This window comes from Aulostomus chinensis, chromosome 16, assembly GCF_037954235.1.
Source record: "Aulostomus chinensis isolate RoL2024-O1b breed Wild chromosome 16, RoL_Achi_v1.0, whole genome shotgun sequence".
Lineage (NCBI taxonomy): Eukaryota > Metazoa > Chordata > Actinopteri > Syngnathiformes > Aulostomidae > Aulostomus > Aulostomus chinensis.
Window position 1 is genome coordinate 9,668,127 of NC_141335.1, and position 19,546 is coordinate 9,687,672.

Below are 19,546 nucleotides of genomic sequence, written 5' to 3' on the forward strand. Positions count from 1 at the left end.
TACCAACGAACCATTTTTGTTAGCTAACATAGCTTAGCTTGCAGATATCCATGCATGCAGCTAAAAGTTAGAGATTGATTGATGGGCGGATGTCGTGATAATTACTGGTTGAAACTGGTTGGTGAATGCTTGTGACAATTTTGTAGAAATGCATTTGTCGTATTTTGGGTCGGCATACATTGGTGACTGTGAACAATGTGAGCAATTTTTCATGTCAGTTCGATGAAGGTCTGCTTCCGTGATACATCAAAGATGTAGGTTCCTGGAAAGCATCCACTCTGAGAATATCATGAAGTAGTATTTGACGTCAGCGTCCTACTGACTGAAACGTTCACGATTGTCAAGCTGAATGACATATGCTCTAACACAGAATCTTGGCCACGACTACGAGCTTTTTCCAGTGGTTAAACAGCTGACTAAGGACTCTTTGCAGCTGGCATTTGTAAATCCAGGCATGTCTTGCTCTCCACTAAAGTGAGCTGGAATAATTAATACGAGTCTGGAAGAGATTCCTCTTGCTAGAGGCAACATTCTGGCCTCCAGCCTAAACCAACAGTGGGGAAAAAACAGGGCTGACTGCAGGCCAAACTGAGCCTCCAGATGGGGCTAAGTAATAGCGAGCAAGCTGTGGACAAAGGAGGTGAGAGGGTTGAGAATGTTTGAGGAAGCAGGGACGAAAGATGGCATGGTGTTTGGGGTTTTGGATGACAGCAGAGAGTCATTGGTTATTCTTGCTGACTATTCTTGCACAACATGTGTTTCTTGTGCATTTGTTTTGATTACTCACCACTTTCGCTCTTTTCAATGACGTCCACAACTTCACCCGCTTGGAGGCTGATCTCTGCCGGCTCTTGTTTCTCGTAACTGGCCACCACCACATACTGTTCCAGGAGCATGGGATCCGAAGCATCCAGACCTGGGGTTGATGGGAAAAAACATGCTGTCAGCCAGCTGCCAGCCATAGGTCCCCTGGAACGACTGTTGGGCACTCGCTGTGCCATAGGCCAATTTGTTGGTAGAGCTCAGCCAATCACAATATTCACAGGGCTCAGTGCATCTTCCTGGGAGTCTAGCCATAGAGATGCATCCCCCTCCAGCCCAACATCAAGGGCAGTGGAGATGCTGAAAATCTAGAAAAAGATCCTAAAAAGGAGGCTCAAGCAGTCAACCGCAGAAAATCCATCCTGTGTTACAGAAGGGGTCTCATCCTCGTTGTCAACAAAAAAAAAAAAAAGAAGAAGCTGAAATAAGGTCAATAGCAGCAGGTAGAAACAGTGACAAAGAAAGCCCCAACCAGAGAGCAGATATAGAAGAGATAGAAGAGTGAGCTGAAGCCAGTTAAGGACAGGCAGGACAGTAGAAAGGGAGAAAGAAATGGTTTCCCTTGGAAAATAAACCATCTGCTAAAAAGCCTCCTTCTCCTCAGTCGGGGCTGGAGCTGGAGGAAGAGTAGGGGGTTGTGTACGCCAATCATAAGAGTCGGCACTAGAGGCCTAAATAGAACCAGATGAAGGGGCTGGAGCTGAGCTCAGAGGGATGGCCCTCTGTCTCCATGAAACACTAGACCTCTGACTACAGTGTGCAGCCCAGCCAATGGAAACCTTCCTTTCTCTCCTTCACTGGGTTAACCATGTAAGCACCAGCAGTGACTTAGTTTTTTCGCCGTGCTTGTTTTCATAACTTGTTCACATTCATTTCTCAAGCGGTTCACTGTAAGTATAGGAATGCCCTTCCAAAGACAGAACAAATATGTTTTGAGTTGCGAAAAGAACATAAAGCTGATATATTGCAACCACCCGCTACATTTTCTCTACACATGAGCGAGGCTAAATTAACTGAACCAGGCGTAATCATAAAAAATCTTTAAAATAATCGTAGCTGAAGCAGATCTAACAAGTGTCAGCTGGAAACCAGACACAAACCCAGCTGACATTCAGTTCACACATTAACAAGAGCTCAAGCTGACCTCTGAGTTCAAAGCTCCTGACAGAAGAAGGCTACTGTAAACACACACTTGGGTTTAAATCTGCTGATCTTAACGATGCTGCTGCTAATAATCTAGAGGTTTTGCATGTAAGGGATCAGCGGAGATCAGTATCTTGACTTTCAATCACCACGTTCTTCCTTGTGTTTCTTTTATCACCGGCCATCACCATAAGAAGAGAAAAGAAAAACACATATAACAAATATTTCCATGAAAATATGAAAAACCAATTAAGTCCAAATATTGTGAAACAAGAGCGATGAACAATTCCTGGAAAGAGGAAATCCTAAGCTTGAAAAAACTCCGTCCAACAGTATTGAGGCTTAGATAAGAAATGAGACAGTTTGGATTGAACCACTTTTTCTCTCAGGAGTCGACCTGGCTACAATTCTCCGGGCTAGAGATTTCCACGTCTCTATGCCTGGATAATAATTTCAGAATCTTGATTTGAATGTCAATAAATGTTAAATAACTTCCACAGTTACAACTCAACACCATTAGCATCTCAAATTCAAAACCTGACATCCAGTCTGACGCTGGATGACTGCGGTTGGGCTGCGGTTTATGTCACGTCACTTTATTTGTACAAAATGTTACATCACACCACGAAAATAACCTACATTTAGGCTACTGTCTTTTTCTTCAAACTGTAATATCACAGTCACTTTACTTACAGTTGGCATTAATATTTCTGTTGATTCTATTATTAGAAATGTGTGGTGAAGTGTTTTTAAACTCACTATCCGTGGCAGCTCAACAAAGACATGACCGCCCCTGACTGTAACAGGATTTTTACAGCTGCTACAAGTTAAAAAAGGTTCTATTGATGTTGTTGCTGAGTGTATTACACCAGGGACACGGCCATTGTGAAATTCTGGGCTAATATCAAAACCAATGTTTGAAAAAAATAATTCAGTCAATGGCAGATGCCAAAACTGACATTCTTCTTTAGTTATGTTATTTTTGGGCTTTGTTATTTCCCCTATCTTAAGTCTTTTAACAACAACATTGACCGTTGCCACCATCGAATGTCTTATTTGTAAATCAGCCGATGAAGTCAACATCTTCCATATAAATTAAGGCCACTCACTCACAAGGGGATGCTAAGCTACATGCAACATCACATTTGACCATACAGGGGCGTATCACCCAGGCAAATTCTGTTTTGTACACATAAAATGACGGTTTGCGTCTCAGTGTAGTTAAACGATGAAGCTGACTGTTTCATGACCACCCATAGCTGCAGTCCAGAATGAAAATGGAACATTAAATATGCTTGAAACAAATGAAAGGGTATTTCATCTTTAACTAACGCAGGGACTGCTGAGCTGACTGCAGAATGATCCCTGAAACCACAACTACAACTCCGATTCATCTGCTTAACACTGAATTTAGTCTTGAAACAAATGAATGACCTGAAAAAAGGAAAAAATATGCAGTCTTGGAATCTGTCTTATCAAAAACGGAAACACACGCATGCTGACACAATAAGTTCAAGACAGACGGACACAAAGTAAAGCTAGTCGTGACCTCTTAAAGCCATAATTTATGTCAAATGATGTAAACGGAGGTTCTTAAAACACTGCTGCTGCGGGGGAACAGTTGACTACCAGATGAGTGATTAAGGTCTTTGTCAACAAAGTCAATAGGCCTGAAAAACAAAAGCTAATATTTCAGTTGTTCAGGAAATGAAATGTTTGCAAAAGCGGGGAAAAGCAGTGTGAGAAAAATGAGGTGAAACAACCTTGGTCATGAATGGTTTCATTTCAAATAAACTCTATATAAGAAGTACGTACATTTATGTTGTATGTATGTATGTATGTATGTATGTGTGTGTATATATATATATATATATATATATATATATATATATATATATATATATATATATGTATATGTGTATATATATATATGTATATATATATATATATACATATATATATACAGTATATATATATGAATCATATGAATGTTTTAATGAAATGGTAAAATCTCTTCCATCAGTCTTTGTGAAAATGCGCATATGTGTGCAAAAGTGTGCATATATGTGTCATACGTGTATCCGTAGAGCAGATGTTAAGTATTCATGAGCTTTGAAAACAGAGGTATTTACTTCCTCCATTAGATACTCCTATTAGCCACTTTCTTTGTTTATATCTCCTCTCGCTCAGATTTACACATGTGCTTCCTGCTTCCACCCTCGCACTCCCAGACGACCTGACTCCATCCAACCACCTCCACCCTGGCCGTGATGACAGTTAGGAACCCTGCAATAATTCACCATAAGGAGGAAACCAGGAAGTCAATTCTGCCCATTTATACCAAGGAATTTTTCTTCGTGAGAGATTTTTTTGGGGATCACAGTGTTTTGCTTTGCCATAATTTGAACCCCAGGGTAAGTTTAAGACAGCAGAATTGAGTTAAGAGGAGTAAAATTTGGCCAAGTGCAATGCCTTTGTGTGGCTCATCAGCAGCAGATGTGCAGTTAGATTAGAAATGGACACAGGACTGCTATTAAATGTTGTACAGATGTACTCATGTCACTGAATCAGTATGTGGCCCTGAGGGAGACGGGGCAGACCAAAAACAAACAGTACTAAAACTTCCCCCCAAAACTGTAAGAAAATCTTCACAAGTGTGTTTGTAACTCTTTAATATTTTTGTTATTTACATTTCATCTCCAGATCGTCTTAACATTTTAGTTTAGGCGTAGAAAAACAATAACAAGTACCTCAGACTTTTCAGTGTTTGTCATTTAACTGGATTCCTTTAAAGGGTTTTTATTGTTTGGTCATATTCACCCAAAACCTATAAAATCCATCAAGGTGTGTCAAGAAAACTCAAGTTTTTATTGAAAAAAATAATCTAATATGGCTTCCAAAGGATGAATTAAAAGAATTTAAAAAATCAAACATTTCTTGAACAAAGTAGCGCTCCATGAATATTTCACGAAACTGTTATTGTAGCAAAGGATATGTGAGATATTTAAGATGTGTAAAAACAATCAATCGTCCAATATGGCTGCCACAGAAAGTTAGCGACCAAAATGTGTTAGCGTTCAAGCTTAGACCACGATGAAAATTTATACGATTGGCTTCGATGGTTCTTGACTTACAGTAAGGGTGTGAAAAAACACAAAAACCATCCCGCAAACAACAATACTGCAGTGATATACTGCAAACGAGAGTGGAGTGGTTATTTTTCATTTCATTTTCACTGACAAAAATCATATAAATTACGTTATCTTCTTGACTGCAGTCCTAACCCTCTCATTTGTGCATCGCTACAATGCGTCAACATGACGTTGGAGATGTTGCAGTCACATAGTGAAGATCTTTTCAACATGATGTGGTGGTGATGTTCATGGGAAATACAAAAGCACAAAATTAAAAAAAAGTCTAAATAGTATTTGTAGAATATCAACTTTGTTTTAAGAAAAGTAGATTTTATTAGCAATCTCTCGGGAATTACTACACTACCCACAATCCTAAAGGATAGAGTGTACTTGATGCTACCATAAAAATGCTAAAGTGCTTAGTCACTGTAGACATTTTTTGGATGTTCTTAGTTTCAAGAGTTTCAGTGACAGTTTGAGAGGAACCTGGCAGCACTATTCTGATACTTCATTGTATATTCTTTGTTATCACGGACAAGTTAGCAAGAGCAACAACACAAAAGATCGCTGGGTTGAAAATGATCTTTTAAATCACATTTAGTCTTGCATCTTTGCACCTTTCTGCGCCAAATAAAACATTTTATAGTCAGGTTTCATTGCCCCGTTTTTTTTGTTTTTGTTTTTGGGCTCCTCCTTTATAAAATTTGATGTAAAGAATTGAGAGGAAAATATACTTCTTTAAACTGACCCTTTGAAAAGTTGAGCGGTCACTTTTGAGCTCTATACATTTATAATTCTGGTTTTTAGCATGAACCATAAGCGCTGCCTCCAGAGCGACACGACAGCCAGGTCACACTCCACTGTGACAAATGTGACAAATTCACAGGAGCAGAGCAGTCTGAATTGAATGTTGTGTACACTAGAGGAGGAAGAAGTTCCACCTTTTCAGCCCGAACTGGGTGAGCTCCTTGTGTGTGGGAGCTTATGTTACATCAAAGTAAACGGTGATGAGACAGGGATATCTGCTGAAAAAAAACACATTTGACTTGAACCTGGTTTAACCCCCCAAAATGAGTCTTACTGCTATTGTGAAAGTCATCATCATGTATAGGTGAAGAAGGGAAGGGGAGGGGTGCTAAAAGATCTGGTACTCGGTGACTGGTCATTGAAAAAGACACTGCTGCAATGGTGTACAAGTGATTTTTGAAGTGCAAATTTCTCTTAATGATTTCTGATCCATCTGCAAACACAAACACCTCTTGATCCACTAAACAACTAAGACTTAGTTAACCCCTTTACTTCCACTAAGCATTTACACACACACATAGACGCACTACCACATACAGCATGTAAACACCCAAAGACACAACCTCATGCACACACACCCTATAGGCCCCCGGGGACCTGCAGCTCAAATAAAGACAGCACGTCTGCACACATAAACACACTCCCTAAGTCCATGTGCAACACTGAAATGGTTTCCACTTGCCACGTAAACCTCCTCTCCATCTGCTTTTCACATGCACTACACCCCCGAGCACTCTGCTTCTTTCTCTTTCCTACTCTTCTTCTTCTTCTGCTGCACATCTCGCTTCCTCGGTTGCACATTAAACCCAGACTGTCGCAAACGCTCCAAAACGCTCTAAAGCTCCTGATCCTGAATGTTGAGTTTAAAAAAAAAAAACAACAACATATCTACAGCGGTCGTCCCTTAAATTCTTGCCTTTCTCCACTGTAATCTACGCATGCCAGATAAAGCACTCAGCGGAAACACTTCTGCTTTGTAGTTGTAGTCAGTGTTTGGGGGTAAATGGAGTCAATTGAAGCAATAAGTTCCTCAGTGTAAGTTATATTGACAAAAAAACGGCTGCTGAGTCTCCTCCACTTATGACATCAGTGACATAATTAGTGTTATGTAAGAACTACAGGCTATTTCAGCTTGGCTTTCTTAAATCTCCATCTTCGGATAGCCAGGGGACGTGCTGCCACTCGAAACCACAGTTTCCTTGGTCTCCTGGCTTAAATAACAAAAGTAGCAACATTTCCCGCAGCGAAAATGGCATCCCAAATAGCATCCCACATGTGTATTTTTTGAAGTGTTTTGGCTGACTGATATTCAGCCATATTTATTCGAGCCGCAGTATACATTCTAAGAAATGCAGCGGAGAGGAAGAGGCTGCGGGGCCTTTTTATCCAGGCTAGAGATCGCTGGCAAAGTTAATCCAAAGCCTCAAATGTCTCGAATTTTCTGGGTTTTTTTTCCATCCAGACAGGATAAACCTGTATGTTTTTAGGTTGTTTTGTCACATTTTCTGAAAGATACATCGAGGATTTAAGACATCAGCTCAACTTTTCCTAAATTTAGGGGGATTTATTATCAGAAGTTTGGACACAATGCATCCTGGTACGTGTCGGTGCGGTCTGCCAGCTCCATGTGCAGAACTGGATCAGCAGATCTCTGATACGTTGATATATCACACAGTGGGACTACGTTTACCTATAAAAGTATCAAATGCACCATTTAAACACTAAAAACATGCTTCTTTTAAGGTGTGGTTACACAGCACATCTCCTCATTAGTCTTTAACAGTAATTTTCAAGTTTAGTCACAGAAATCGTTATCAAGCAACACCTTCCATGGTTGTTAAGTGAAACAAACGCGGTTAAACCCAGAAATGCAGTTGCTCAACAGGCCACTTGAGGCTGTCTCCAAAACTGAGCCAATCGACACAGACCCCAATGTTTAAAATGTATTCCACTTTCGCAAAGAGAGAAGTGTTCAAAAGCATATCGACCATTTAATTTCAATTAATTCACTGCATCCTGCCCTGAAAGCAAATATTAAATACATTTGTCTGATTGGAAAAGCCCAGCAAGGACTCCCTCGCGGGCTCATAAGCAGCCAATCTCTCGAACACGGCTAATCATTTAGAGAGCGAGTTGTTTAGTTGCACCATCAACTTCTGATGCAATAGAAAGTTTGTAATAAGAGAAAATATCTGATAAAGTGTTTAAATTGACCCATTTTACTCCTCATCTTCATTAAAATAGATCATTAACAATTATTCGTGACTGAAATTAAACATTTTATCGTGAAAGGTTTGTCAGCTATTAAAGGAATAAACACCTGTAGTCTTGTGGAAGGCTTCAAAATGTCATCGTCCACTATGCCATACAGACGGTTTGATTGCTTCAGCTTTCTGAAGTGGAACTTGAAGGACACTAGAGATGGATTCAATGCGTAAAGAACTCAATTCTGGTCCTTATCATCCTGTAATTATTGGACAAAACAAAGATAAACCTCAGGTAAAGACCTGAAAGAAAGAAAGAAAGAAGACAAAGAAGCTGGAAAATCATGTCGATACTCATGACGACGACAGCGATCGCTCATCTGTGAGTGTTTTCAGCTGTTTAGGTCGTCTAGGAATTCCTCTCCTCGCCAGGTAAACAGAACCTTGTCGAACCTCTAACCACTTGCAGTTTTGTGGTGAACGGCAGCATTCTCCTGTTAGGGGCAGGGGCTCGGTTAACTCCCAAGGGACACCAGCACCATGTAATTACGGAAACCTTAAGATTCAGCTAAATTCACCACAGACTCACTTCCTTCGTTTTATCTGCTGTCCTGCTCTGAAGGAGAGAGATGGATCCGTTAACCGCTAATGTTCAGTGAGGAGGATATAACAGGTTTACAAGAAGGGAGAGCTTTGTGTGCTCCATTTTGAAAAACGATCATGAGCACAAAGAATACATAAAATAAATAAGTTAAACAGCATAAACATATGCATCTTGGAAATTATTAATGACCCGAGTTTAACAGCTGGAGCTGTTGAGGGACTATATGACGAAGTTTCCAGGCAACCGATATGAATTGAATCTAAAATCATGCTCAGACTAAATGTAAGCTACTTGACACAAACACAAAAACACACACAGGGACACACTGAAACACACACACACACACACACACACACACACACACACACACACACACACACACACACACACAAAGAGCTGAAATAGGACGATATTTTCCATTCCACTATGAAGTTGGAATTCCCTGTTACGTAAAGCTTCAATACCATGATGGAACACATAATGAAATTAGGTTGGGGTCTTATTTCATTTGTTGGCAAATCCTGTAAAGCCTCTCCTCAAATTAACCCACAGAAACTGAACATACAGGTCATTTAGTGAGTCTGTCGCTGCCCAGCGATGTCATATGTAACTCAAAATAACTGGAGTTTTCAAGTGGGGCAGCCACAGCAACTTTGCATGACTGCAATACTAACATGTAATTCAGTAATGTGGGTATTCTAAGACTGCGTGAAAGCACCCCCCCCCCCCACACACACACACACACATACTGTATTTACACAGACACAAATACAACACTCGCACAGCTGTTCAGTAAACTTGCTGCCTCCTACGCCCCAATCCCCACGCTAAGTCACACACACTCTCCTGGCCTTCTTTCACACAAACCTAAAAAGGTACGGTTGGTAGGTGAGATCATTTTTCGCACTCCAAATCAATAGGGGGCAGCATACTACCAGGTACCATGGTAATACAAACATGAAGTGAAGGTGATTTCAGTTCCAGCACATGGTCACAAGATTTGAGTGCTGACTGTGCATACAAGTGGACAAAATCAGCTTCCTTTGTAAAGGTGGGGGCTGCTGGCTTGGAGGACCACTATTCTGTCAGTGTCTAGAGAGAGAAAATTATGTAATCTAACTTCCAGGATCTCTGTGTCTCCTGTGCGGTACAGTTATCATGTTTTCCATTAAACTGTCAAGTGACTTTTGTGGTAAGTTGCACAAAGAGGCAAGCAAGTTACCGATTTTGATCCACCGGGGTGGAGTAAATAAAGTACTGCATTTTTGTCAGAATCCAGTTCAGGCAATGTTACATACAGCTGTAAAAAACAGCTGTTAAATGTGGTCAAGAAAGGAAGACAAAGTTTGGGAATATCCAAGGAGGCACTGGCAACGGAAACATCTGATCTGGTTACCCTAGTTAAAGATTAGTTACATCAGAGGTTACTCAAAAAAGAAGTTTCATCTCTGATTTTGCACATTATTCTTTTTCAAACAATGCAAAAACCTCATCAAGTGAGCAAACAAACCCCAATTTTTTTTCATAATTGAGTTGAATTTGTCGATTTCATCGACCTTTTTCTGATACAAAACTAAAACGCACATCAAAATACTTAAAAAAAAACAGGACGAGGGATTCACTTTTGTTTCTTGGGGGAACAAAGTGGTAGCACGAGACGAGACGGTTTATCTTTATCTCTCATTCATACAAATTCCAACGGCAAACCATAGCAGAGCGACAATAAACGGCACAAACAGGTTTAAAAATTGACATTATTTGTATACCTATAGACAAAGCCTTGAATAATTCTTACTCTCATTCTAAGAACTTAATTTAGAAAAGAAAAAAATACTCTTACCTGATTTGCGTTTGCCCAAATCTCTGCAAAAGAAGCAACACCAGAGAGGCATGGTCAGTGTGAGTGAGTAGTTCACCAGAGGTCAGAACATTATTAATACTGATAGGGCCTAAGGCTGAATCTCTTTGTGGAACCATCCAGATACAGTTGGCACACACGTACCAGCCAAACCCTTATTGAGAATGCATGCAGAACTTGACCCACTTCCGAGGGGAGGGGGAGAGTGAGAGAGAGAGAGAGAGAGAGAGAGAGAGAGAGAGAGAGTGGGATACCACGTATGGGTGTGTGACAAGGACAGTAACAAAGTCATCAACTCTCTATGTTCAAATACTTTCTCGCTGTGTTAAGACTGTGGAAATAGTGGATATGAGTGTGGCGCAGCTCAGTAGTTAGTTCACTGATAACAGTATCATATCTCCTGGTAAGTCCCATTCATATTTAGACATGGTACCAACGGCTGGACTAATGAATGAGAGTTCAACCGCTTTGTGATCCGGCGCTCATTGACTCAAAAAGACACTACTTTGCCCCTCCATTGTGGGTTTATATGCATAGCCGCAGGTGAGCTGTAGGTATAGCTCCATTAGCGTTACTTAATTCTACTGTGCCAGTATGCAAGAACCAGGGAAGAATCACTGTACTGACTCGAGTACGGCTGAATCCAGAGCGATAACTGGCCGTGTGCCTCCTTGCAGCTTCCTTCCGCTAAACCTTATTGCATCACATACAAAAACAAGACAACCAGCAGCAAGCAGCATCCCTGTAGGCAGATTAAAATTCAAAGACTGTTAAAAAAAAAGACGGACAGCTCCTTAAGCTAAGAAAACATCAAGTTTGTCCACTCAACCTTCCAGAAATTTGTTGTTTTATCCACCACAATGATGCAAGAGGGAATAGGAAAGCGGAAACACAACAGCGCCGCTACCATTTTGGACCGTACATCAATGGAAACAGCACAGAAAAAGATTTATTTTTAGAATAACAGGCAGGATGATTAAAAAGGACGTGTGGATTCAGAAGTGGCGTCATTGAGTTTCTTACTTCATTTTTGCCTGCTTGTCTAGTTTTGAGGCCAAGAACAGTTGATGTTGCAACGGAGCAGCGAATTAGCTTTCACTTCAGTGTAAATTCTGTTCTGACACCTCCTTTAATTGTTTGCTGTTTAACTTTTCCTTTAAACTGCAGCAGGACCTACGGGACACATACAAAACACCTGGACCAGTTTGGGATCAAGTGAATCATTAACATGCCTAATTTAAATGATTCAAAACCCCTTTGCACTGGTTTGGTTAGTTTAGGTTGTTTTTTTTTAATGTCAATTATAAGTCATAATCCTGCCACGTTTTAATTTAAAGTGCTATTATAAGATTTATTACTTTATCTGGATCAGAATCAAGTTCAACCCACAAAATCCTGCCTCAGTCGGTCTCTCTAACTTACACATCACATACCGTGCAAATGTTTCCCATATTCTTTTAGAGGAGTTGGATGACGGGGATTAATTTTTATTACAAAAGCAACATTTCTCAAGTATTAAATGATGATGATTCTGTGTTTATTTGGCCAAAATCTGGTAGGGTGGAGATGAACCTGAGGGAAGCACAACAGAGGGTGGGGTAGAATTGATGGGGATAAAGTAGAAGATTGACCTGCCCAGCGAACTTGTGACCCAGAGTTGGAATAATATTCTTCCCAAGAGGAACACACATATCACCTCATATCGCAAGTGAAAATCTAATAGAGGAAGGTTAAAAAAAAGGGAAAAATACACTCAGTTGCCAAATTATTAGGTACATCCAGATATAAGTAATGCTACAATAAACCTTTCGTGAGGCTTATTATGTTCAGTTTTTATTGCATCTATTCATTTTAATGGTAATTTTGAAGGTTGTAATGTGTGTTGGACTGTATTGGGTTTTATTGAGGGGTGTTACTGATATTCTGTCTATCCCATTTGTATGAATTCGGGTTGACATCAGAGGTAAGTTTTCACCATTCATTAACAATGAAACATAGAAATGATAGTGTTTATATTTCATATAACATAGTTGTGTACAATTGAGCTTTTTTTCCATCATTGCCTGGGTCTGCTCGGTGTTTCTGCCAGTAAAGCGCTAGTACTTTGGGAGTTGTTGGGTCTTTTAGGATAAATGATTTGCTAGGGAGTTGTTCAAGACCTGTTTTATCTTATCTTTATGAGTGTCATGAGATATCTTTTGCAGTGATTTGGCACCATACATAAGTATTTGAATGTATTGTCTCCTCCTTTTAATCTTCTATTTTGAACTTTCTTTAACATGAAGCGCACTGAGTTGCATCTGATGTATGAAATGCCTCATACGCGTACATTTTTGAGTGATTGATATGCACACTGTACACAACGAGTATGTGATTAAAGTCTCAAGAGCAAAGGAGACCATCCTAAACCTGAGTTGAGAAAAACCATCTGTCTGTGCAGCGCTGCGTAGGTGGGCTTATTAGAGATGGAATGTATGAGATTATAAGTGCTTTGCTCACGTTCGGCTCTAAAGCCAAATGACCCAAGTGTTGCGCCCCCCCAAAAGGATACATTATGCAGACACACTCCCGCCTGAGGTTGACCAAAGATTAACCTCTCCAGCTCCAGGGGTCAATGGGTCAACGTCACTGAACTTAAAATCATTGCGATGGGGTACGATTGAATAGCAGTTACAGTGTGTGTATGCCTGAGGAAGACGTTGACGGCGCTTGTTTAAATTCACACATCCGTCTACGTGGATCTCTGCAGGGGAAACTGCACTAATAGCTTATGGGGAAACACTGAACGTTAAAGGTTCTATGTACGACATTCAAGTTACATAACAGCAACTGGCATCTCAGACCAAAACAGAGGTTCCTGTGGACAAGACACTGTCATTTATATACTTATTTTTAAAGCGCCTATAGCAACCAACCGAACAACAGTTTTTAAGTCACGTGTCCACTTAACTGACAGGCAAATTTTGATAAAACTTTGAAAAGTCGCAGGAAAGGAATGCTCATTATTCACATTATGTTTGGAGTCAAAACTCAAGCCAGCTAAATGATCGGCAAGTTGCTGTGCGTGAGGAATGATATTCAGAGATTTAACATGTCGTTTGGAGATGAAGACAAAGTTTGGGAATTCGGGAAGATGCCTGCAGTGGAAACAGCTGGTCAGTCCCAAGAGTTTTGCTCAACGGAGGCAATTCGAAAAAGAGGTTTCCATCTCCCATTTTTGACACAACCACAAAACCCTTTTTTGAAAATTGAGGGATTTTTTTTTTTTTCTTCTTCTTCTTCTAATTTTGCAATTTCCATCAGCCTGTTACATGAAAATGTCTTGATGGAAACTTGAGCGAGAAGCAGAAAGGTCAAGCAGCCCATTCAGCCGGCACGGTCAGTGAAACAACATAAAGTGTCTCATAAAGTATGGAGCCCCCACAAAGCTGCCAAAACAGCTTCAATGCACCTTGGATCTACACGTCTCTGGAATTCTACTGGAGGGATGGAAAACAATTCCTCCACAACATGTTCATTCATTTGCTGTTTTGATGGTGGTTGAGGAGCTCCGTCTAACATGTTGGTTAGAAAATGTCCCGCTGGGTTCTGGTCACTGCGAAGGCCACAGCATATGATTCATTTCCATACTCATCAAACCAGTCACTGACCCCCTCGTGCCCTGTGGATAGGGGGAATTCCCATCCACTCATTTATTCCTTTAATTTGTCTGTAGGCACATCTGGTGAATGGTATGACTGCAGGTCTTTCTACCGATGGCGCGATGGTCTGTTTTTCAATAGAAGAACAACACAAGACCGTAAGAGGTGACACGTCTTTGGTCACTGACCCTCTTGAAATCATGTCACAGTGTCAAAATCACTGGGTTAGCTATGACTGCACCGACAGCGGGAGGCACTGTTGGAGTTTTAGGAAATAAATCAAATACATCCCACGTGCTCTAATTACCTTGAAATGTGTGTTGCATGATAATGTGTAACACAAAGAATCTTTTTAAAAAAAAAATCATGAAAAAAAAAAATTTCTTAAGTAAATGAGATTCAGGAGATTGTGACCAAAATAAAAGGTTATTTTCTAGTCATCTTAATTTATGAGTACATTATGAAAATGCTCATAATTTACATGCGTTTTTGGAAAATGGATATTGTTCCTCCTGAACTTTGAACAGCTGGCATCACCTGTTTAGGTGATGGCTCAGCCTCATTGGATTATTTGTTCATAATTCCTTCACACACCCCTATTTTTAGAGACACATTTACATAAAATTATAAATTCCATGGTTACTCCACAGCCTTCAAGGCCCCCGCCACACCCCCCCCCCCACTCCCTTTCCTATACTTCTCAACTGCAGTTTAAGATGAAATTCTCTGCCTACACATCTTTAATGCATCGTCACAGTAGTTCATAACAGCTCTGAAATCATTTCTCCCAACCAACAAACATTTTCCATATGAGCCGCTTATATAAGCTTGTGTCCATCGACTAATACTTTCCGTCATACAAGTCTAATGTCCAGTCTGCATGTGACGTGTTGTTTTTTTTTCCATTTATTTTCATTAGTTGTATGTATATTTGTCTTGCTTGAATTCTAGTCGGGCTGAAGGAAGATGGTGAACATATAAGAAAATATGTACAGATGATGTGAGCCGTACAAATAAGCAGGTGTGGTTTAATCTGTTATACGAGGAGTAAAATGCTGTTCGAACTGAAGTGTGAATATGGTGGAAGAATGAATGTGTTCACTCAGATTATGCATATTTATGTTGTTGCCCTAGCCCTGGAACTGACCTCGGAACTGGAGTTTGTGCCACAGGCATCGGTCTGATAGCTGTACGTTGTTCTCAAAATAGTTTGGATGGATCAAATGTAGAGGACAAATCTTGCCATTGGGGGATTGATAAACTTACTTCTCTACACACTGAAAATGCGATATAAAGCAAAGTCAAACCAGATTGGACGTTAAATTATGTTCTTCAGGAACAAGCCCAAAGAGGAGCCACGTTAGCATCAGGGGCATCTGTTAAAATGCCTTAGAAGTTGTATTACTATTACTAGACAACAATTTGAAGACATGCTGAAGCTAATTTAGTTGATTTCATTCGGATGTACCGGCTGTTAGATAGCAATGTGTGAACACTTCCATCATGGGTAAAACTGTTTTCTCGATCTGATCTCTTGACCCTGAGCCAATAAAGTTCCCACACTGATGCACGACATTCAGAAGGAGACTTGAGTGGGCATCAGGAACACCCAGTGTCCTTCACTCACAAGAAAGAGACAGTCACACAATTCAACCTTACTATTTGGCTCCCTCTTGTGACTGTGCAAGACCACTACCATTTATTTTTGCTTTTGATTTATTTAATATGTGCAGAGACAGAAAGAAATCACCAGCTATGATTAGAATTTCTTTTCATAAGATAAGAAAAGGAGATTCCCTGATCAGGACTGTAACTCTTCATGGTTTTTCATTCATTCTGCCTTATTTGTGCCAAACGTGATGATGGGGTGCTCAGTGAAAATACAACATCTGCGTACTTCCTATCAATTTTGAACATTTACCAGTTTTAACCTGTATATTTGTAACAGCAAATACCGTTTCCTCACATATATTATTTTTGGGTATCCCAAAAAAACTGCGTCTCTGAACCTGAGAACTAGCAGCACATTGTTTTAAATTGTTATGAAACAGTCCAGATCCCCAAAGGCCGGTGCTGAACTGAACATTGGGTGGCATGGCTTTTTGACCCCTCGTCTCACTTTAAGCTGCGCTGGTCTTTCTCCTGTGCTGACTGGTGGAAGATCTCTCTTTGAAGTGGGATTACATGTGTGGGTAAAGGTGCCGGGCCTGCTGGTAGAAGAGGGACCACTCAAGAAGTCGCTGGACCATGTTTTTCACCTCGATTGCGTACGGAAACTGAACCATCAACGTTCGACCGTTTGATTATCTTAAATTCACATCTTTGCGATGACTCACCTTCGTACATTATCAGGTTTGTTTCTAAGAAAAACACGTTTTATTTGCAATTTCATGGAAAGGTACTACTCTTCCTATAATCCTAAAGTGGAGCAGACATTATTTTTTATGTTTAAATATGACTTTTAATTTTTTTAACCTAAATAAACACATTATAGTGACGTTTAATCTGCTTGCAGGTTGACTTGATTACAGGGTTAAACCTTATATATATATATATATATATATATATATATATGTATATATATGTGTATATATGTGTATATATATATATACACACACACACACAAATATATACATATATATACACATAAATATATAAATATATATACACATATATATACATATATACACATATATATACACATATATGTGTGTGTGTGTGTATATATATATATGTATATATATATACACACACACACAAATATATACATATACATATATACACATAAATATATAAATATATATACACATATATATATACATATATACACATATATATATACACATATATATGTGTGTGTGTGTATATATATATATATATATATATATATATATATATATGTTGTTCAGTCGTGCATACGACAGCTGAAAGTATTTTATCTGCACTCTTCTCCTTTTCTTCTACTTTTCTTTAAATTAATGATTCTATTTATGTTTTATGATTTTATCTGCCTTTTTGTGATTTTCAGATTTTTCTGCAACTGTAAAGCACTTTGAGTTGCCATGTGTATGAATTGTGCTCTACAAATAAACTTGCCTTGCCTATACACAAACTTCAACTCAGCACAAGATTAAAAACAAAGAGAACGACTAAAACCAAAGTAATCTTGCACCCGTACCCATTTAAAAGGGCTGGACTGCAATTACTCCCACACTGACTTTGAACTGAGGATGACAAATGAGTCAGTGACCAGGCTCAGAGCCTCATCCGTCCCGAGACTTGAACTTCCATGACATCACTGATCCTTCTGCATTAGCTCCGGGATCAGATGTCCCCCTCCCAGAAATCATTATTAATTAAAACCACTGCCTCTTAACCAGCATCCATCCATCATTGCTGAAACACAAAGGCGTACGCAATGCTGCTGCTTCTGCTGCTAGAAGTGCTTCCTACCCACCAGAGGGCAATGTTGTATCCCACCATGTATGTAATCATAGTGTACGACTTCTATACAGTTAAGTTACTCACTCTGTGGGAGGGTTGAGGTCCTCTGCCTTGGTCTCAAAGAACTTAAGAACCTCCTCGCTCTGGGAGATGTGGGATGGGAGCTTCATCAGAGCCTGTGGGAGAGGGACGAGACTTCTGTTCGGCACATATTAACTTTAAAAAAATGTCACCATATTTGAAAGCACTGTCGTTTGGTCTGAATTGCAATTAACTGGTTACACTTTGTTGTCAGAGGAGAGGATGAGGTGTGGAGGGCACGGAGGGGAAGGAAGTAGCCCAGAGTGAGTGTAAAACTGAAGGAAAACATACATAGGAGTGACATAGAATAACAATCAGCTACAGCAATGAACACATGAAACATGAGACACTTTGGCCCAGTGTGCATGAATCAAAAAAAAAAAATCTTGTCGGAACAATATTAAAGGGAAATCTTGTCTTTAAACGTCTTGCCTTCACAGCAAATCTAACTTAGTTCTTCAAAATGAAAACTGCTGCCACGCTTGGCAACACACCTGCCCCACATTCCTCTCTGACCTAATAAATATAAGACGGTCAGGTATCCAGCTGCACACACTACTACGTGGTGAGTCTGCTGATTCACTCTGGATTTCTGGAACTGCCTGTGTGCCCCCATTTCCTTCGTTTCCTTTCATAGGCTGCCTATTTACACTGGTGACAGGAAATGACCAGTGTAGATAGAGCAGTTGCTTTCCTGTTGAGGCTGTGACAGGAAGATAAATGCTGAGGCCTGCCTTGAAAATGGCAAATAAGCACCGTGAGTGTAGCATTAAAATGCTCTCCCAACCAACAAGTGCTCAATGTTTACAGTCCTTGATTATAAACTCTCTAGTTTATAAACTATGTGCCAACACTAAGGATTATGGATTTAGTGTTGAAAGATTATCACAATTCATAAAGTGATATTTCACCCATTTTGCTTTACAACTTACAAATAGGTGACTTGTTCTTTAAAATACATTTTCCCTTCTTTGTGACTCCAGAATGCAGAAATTGCCAGCCGTGTATGATGAAGCTTGAAGCTAACGGCTAACAGCTACAGCAACAAAAAAAATAAGTAACAACAGCAGCATAAGGTGTATTTATTCACTCAAGAAACTTATTTGTGAGTACTTGAAAGGTAAAATCTACTTCATGGGTGAAGTATTGCGTTAAGAATAGTATGAGACATGCAATCTTTGTCTTACTTTGCAGTAGTTGTCCAAGTGCTTGAGTCTTTTGACGGCAACATCTCTAATGTGACTTCGGCGAAACAAGACCTTACCTTGAGGAGACAGAGAACACTGTCAGTTGTGTGCATCTCTAAAAACCTTACAAATTTACAGGGAAATATCAAAAGTCCTGATATTTTAATTGCATCTGTATAAAAAAAAAAAAAAAAGAAGAGGAAAAATCCATCAGATAATTCGTGTTTCCCTGCAATTACGGAGCCCACGGCAATGACGAGATTTATGAATTTCCATGACTTTGCAGTTATAGTTATCATGAGTATGCATTCTCTGAACATGTTAACACATGAAAATAAAATGAGAAATCCATGTCGAAATTTACACGCATACATTTAACGTAAATTTATGACAAGCTGCGTGTTCTGGTACAGTATAACATATATTTAGGTGAAACAAAAGAGATTTTTTTTCAATTGATCTTCACTGAACGAAATAAAAAAACCAAAAACATTTAAATTACCTTTATAAAATGTTATGGCTTTATTTATTTTTCCAATGTATTTTTTTTTTCCAGGCCTTGAATTTGCTGAATTCTTTTCCAGGTGACCGTACAACCAATTGTGAACACTACAAGATGCA

General features: G+C 39.6%; 1 protein-coding gene across 2 annotated transcripts in view; it reads right to left on the reverse strand.

Moving 5' to 3' along the window:
- The window catches only part of LOC147247411 (SH3 and PX domain-containing protein 2A-like), a 53,386-nt gene that overhangs the window by 22,246 nt on the left and 11,594 nt on the right, over window positions 1–19,546 (reverse strand). For both annotated transcript variants that reach the window (XM_086179533.1, XM_086179532.1), the window contains exons 4-7: window positions 18,926–19,002; window positions 17,742–17,833; window positions 10,555–10,577; window positions 788–916 (exon numbers count right to left, since the gene is read on the reverse strand). In XM_086179533.1, the coding sequence (XP_086035659.1) occupies window positions 788–916; window positions 10,555–10,577; window positions 17,742–17,833; window positions 18,926–19,002 (321 nt within the window). The remainder of the gene's footprint in view (window positions 1–787; window positions 917–10,554; window positions 10,578–17,741; window positions 17,834–18,925; window positions 19,003–19,546) is intronic.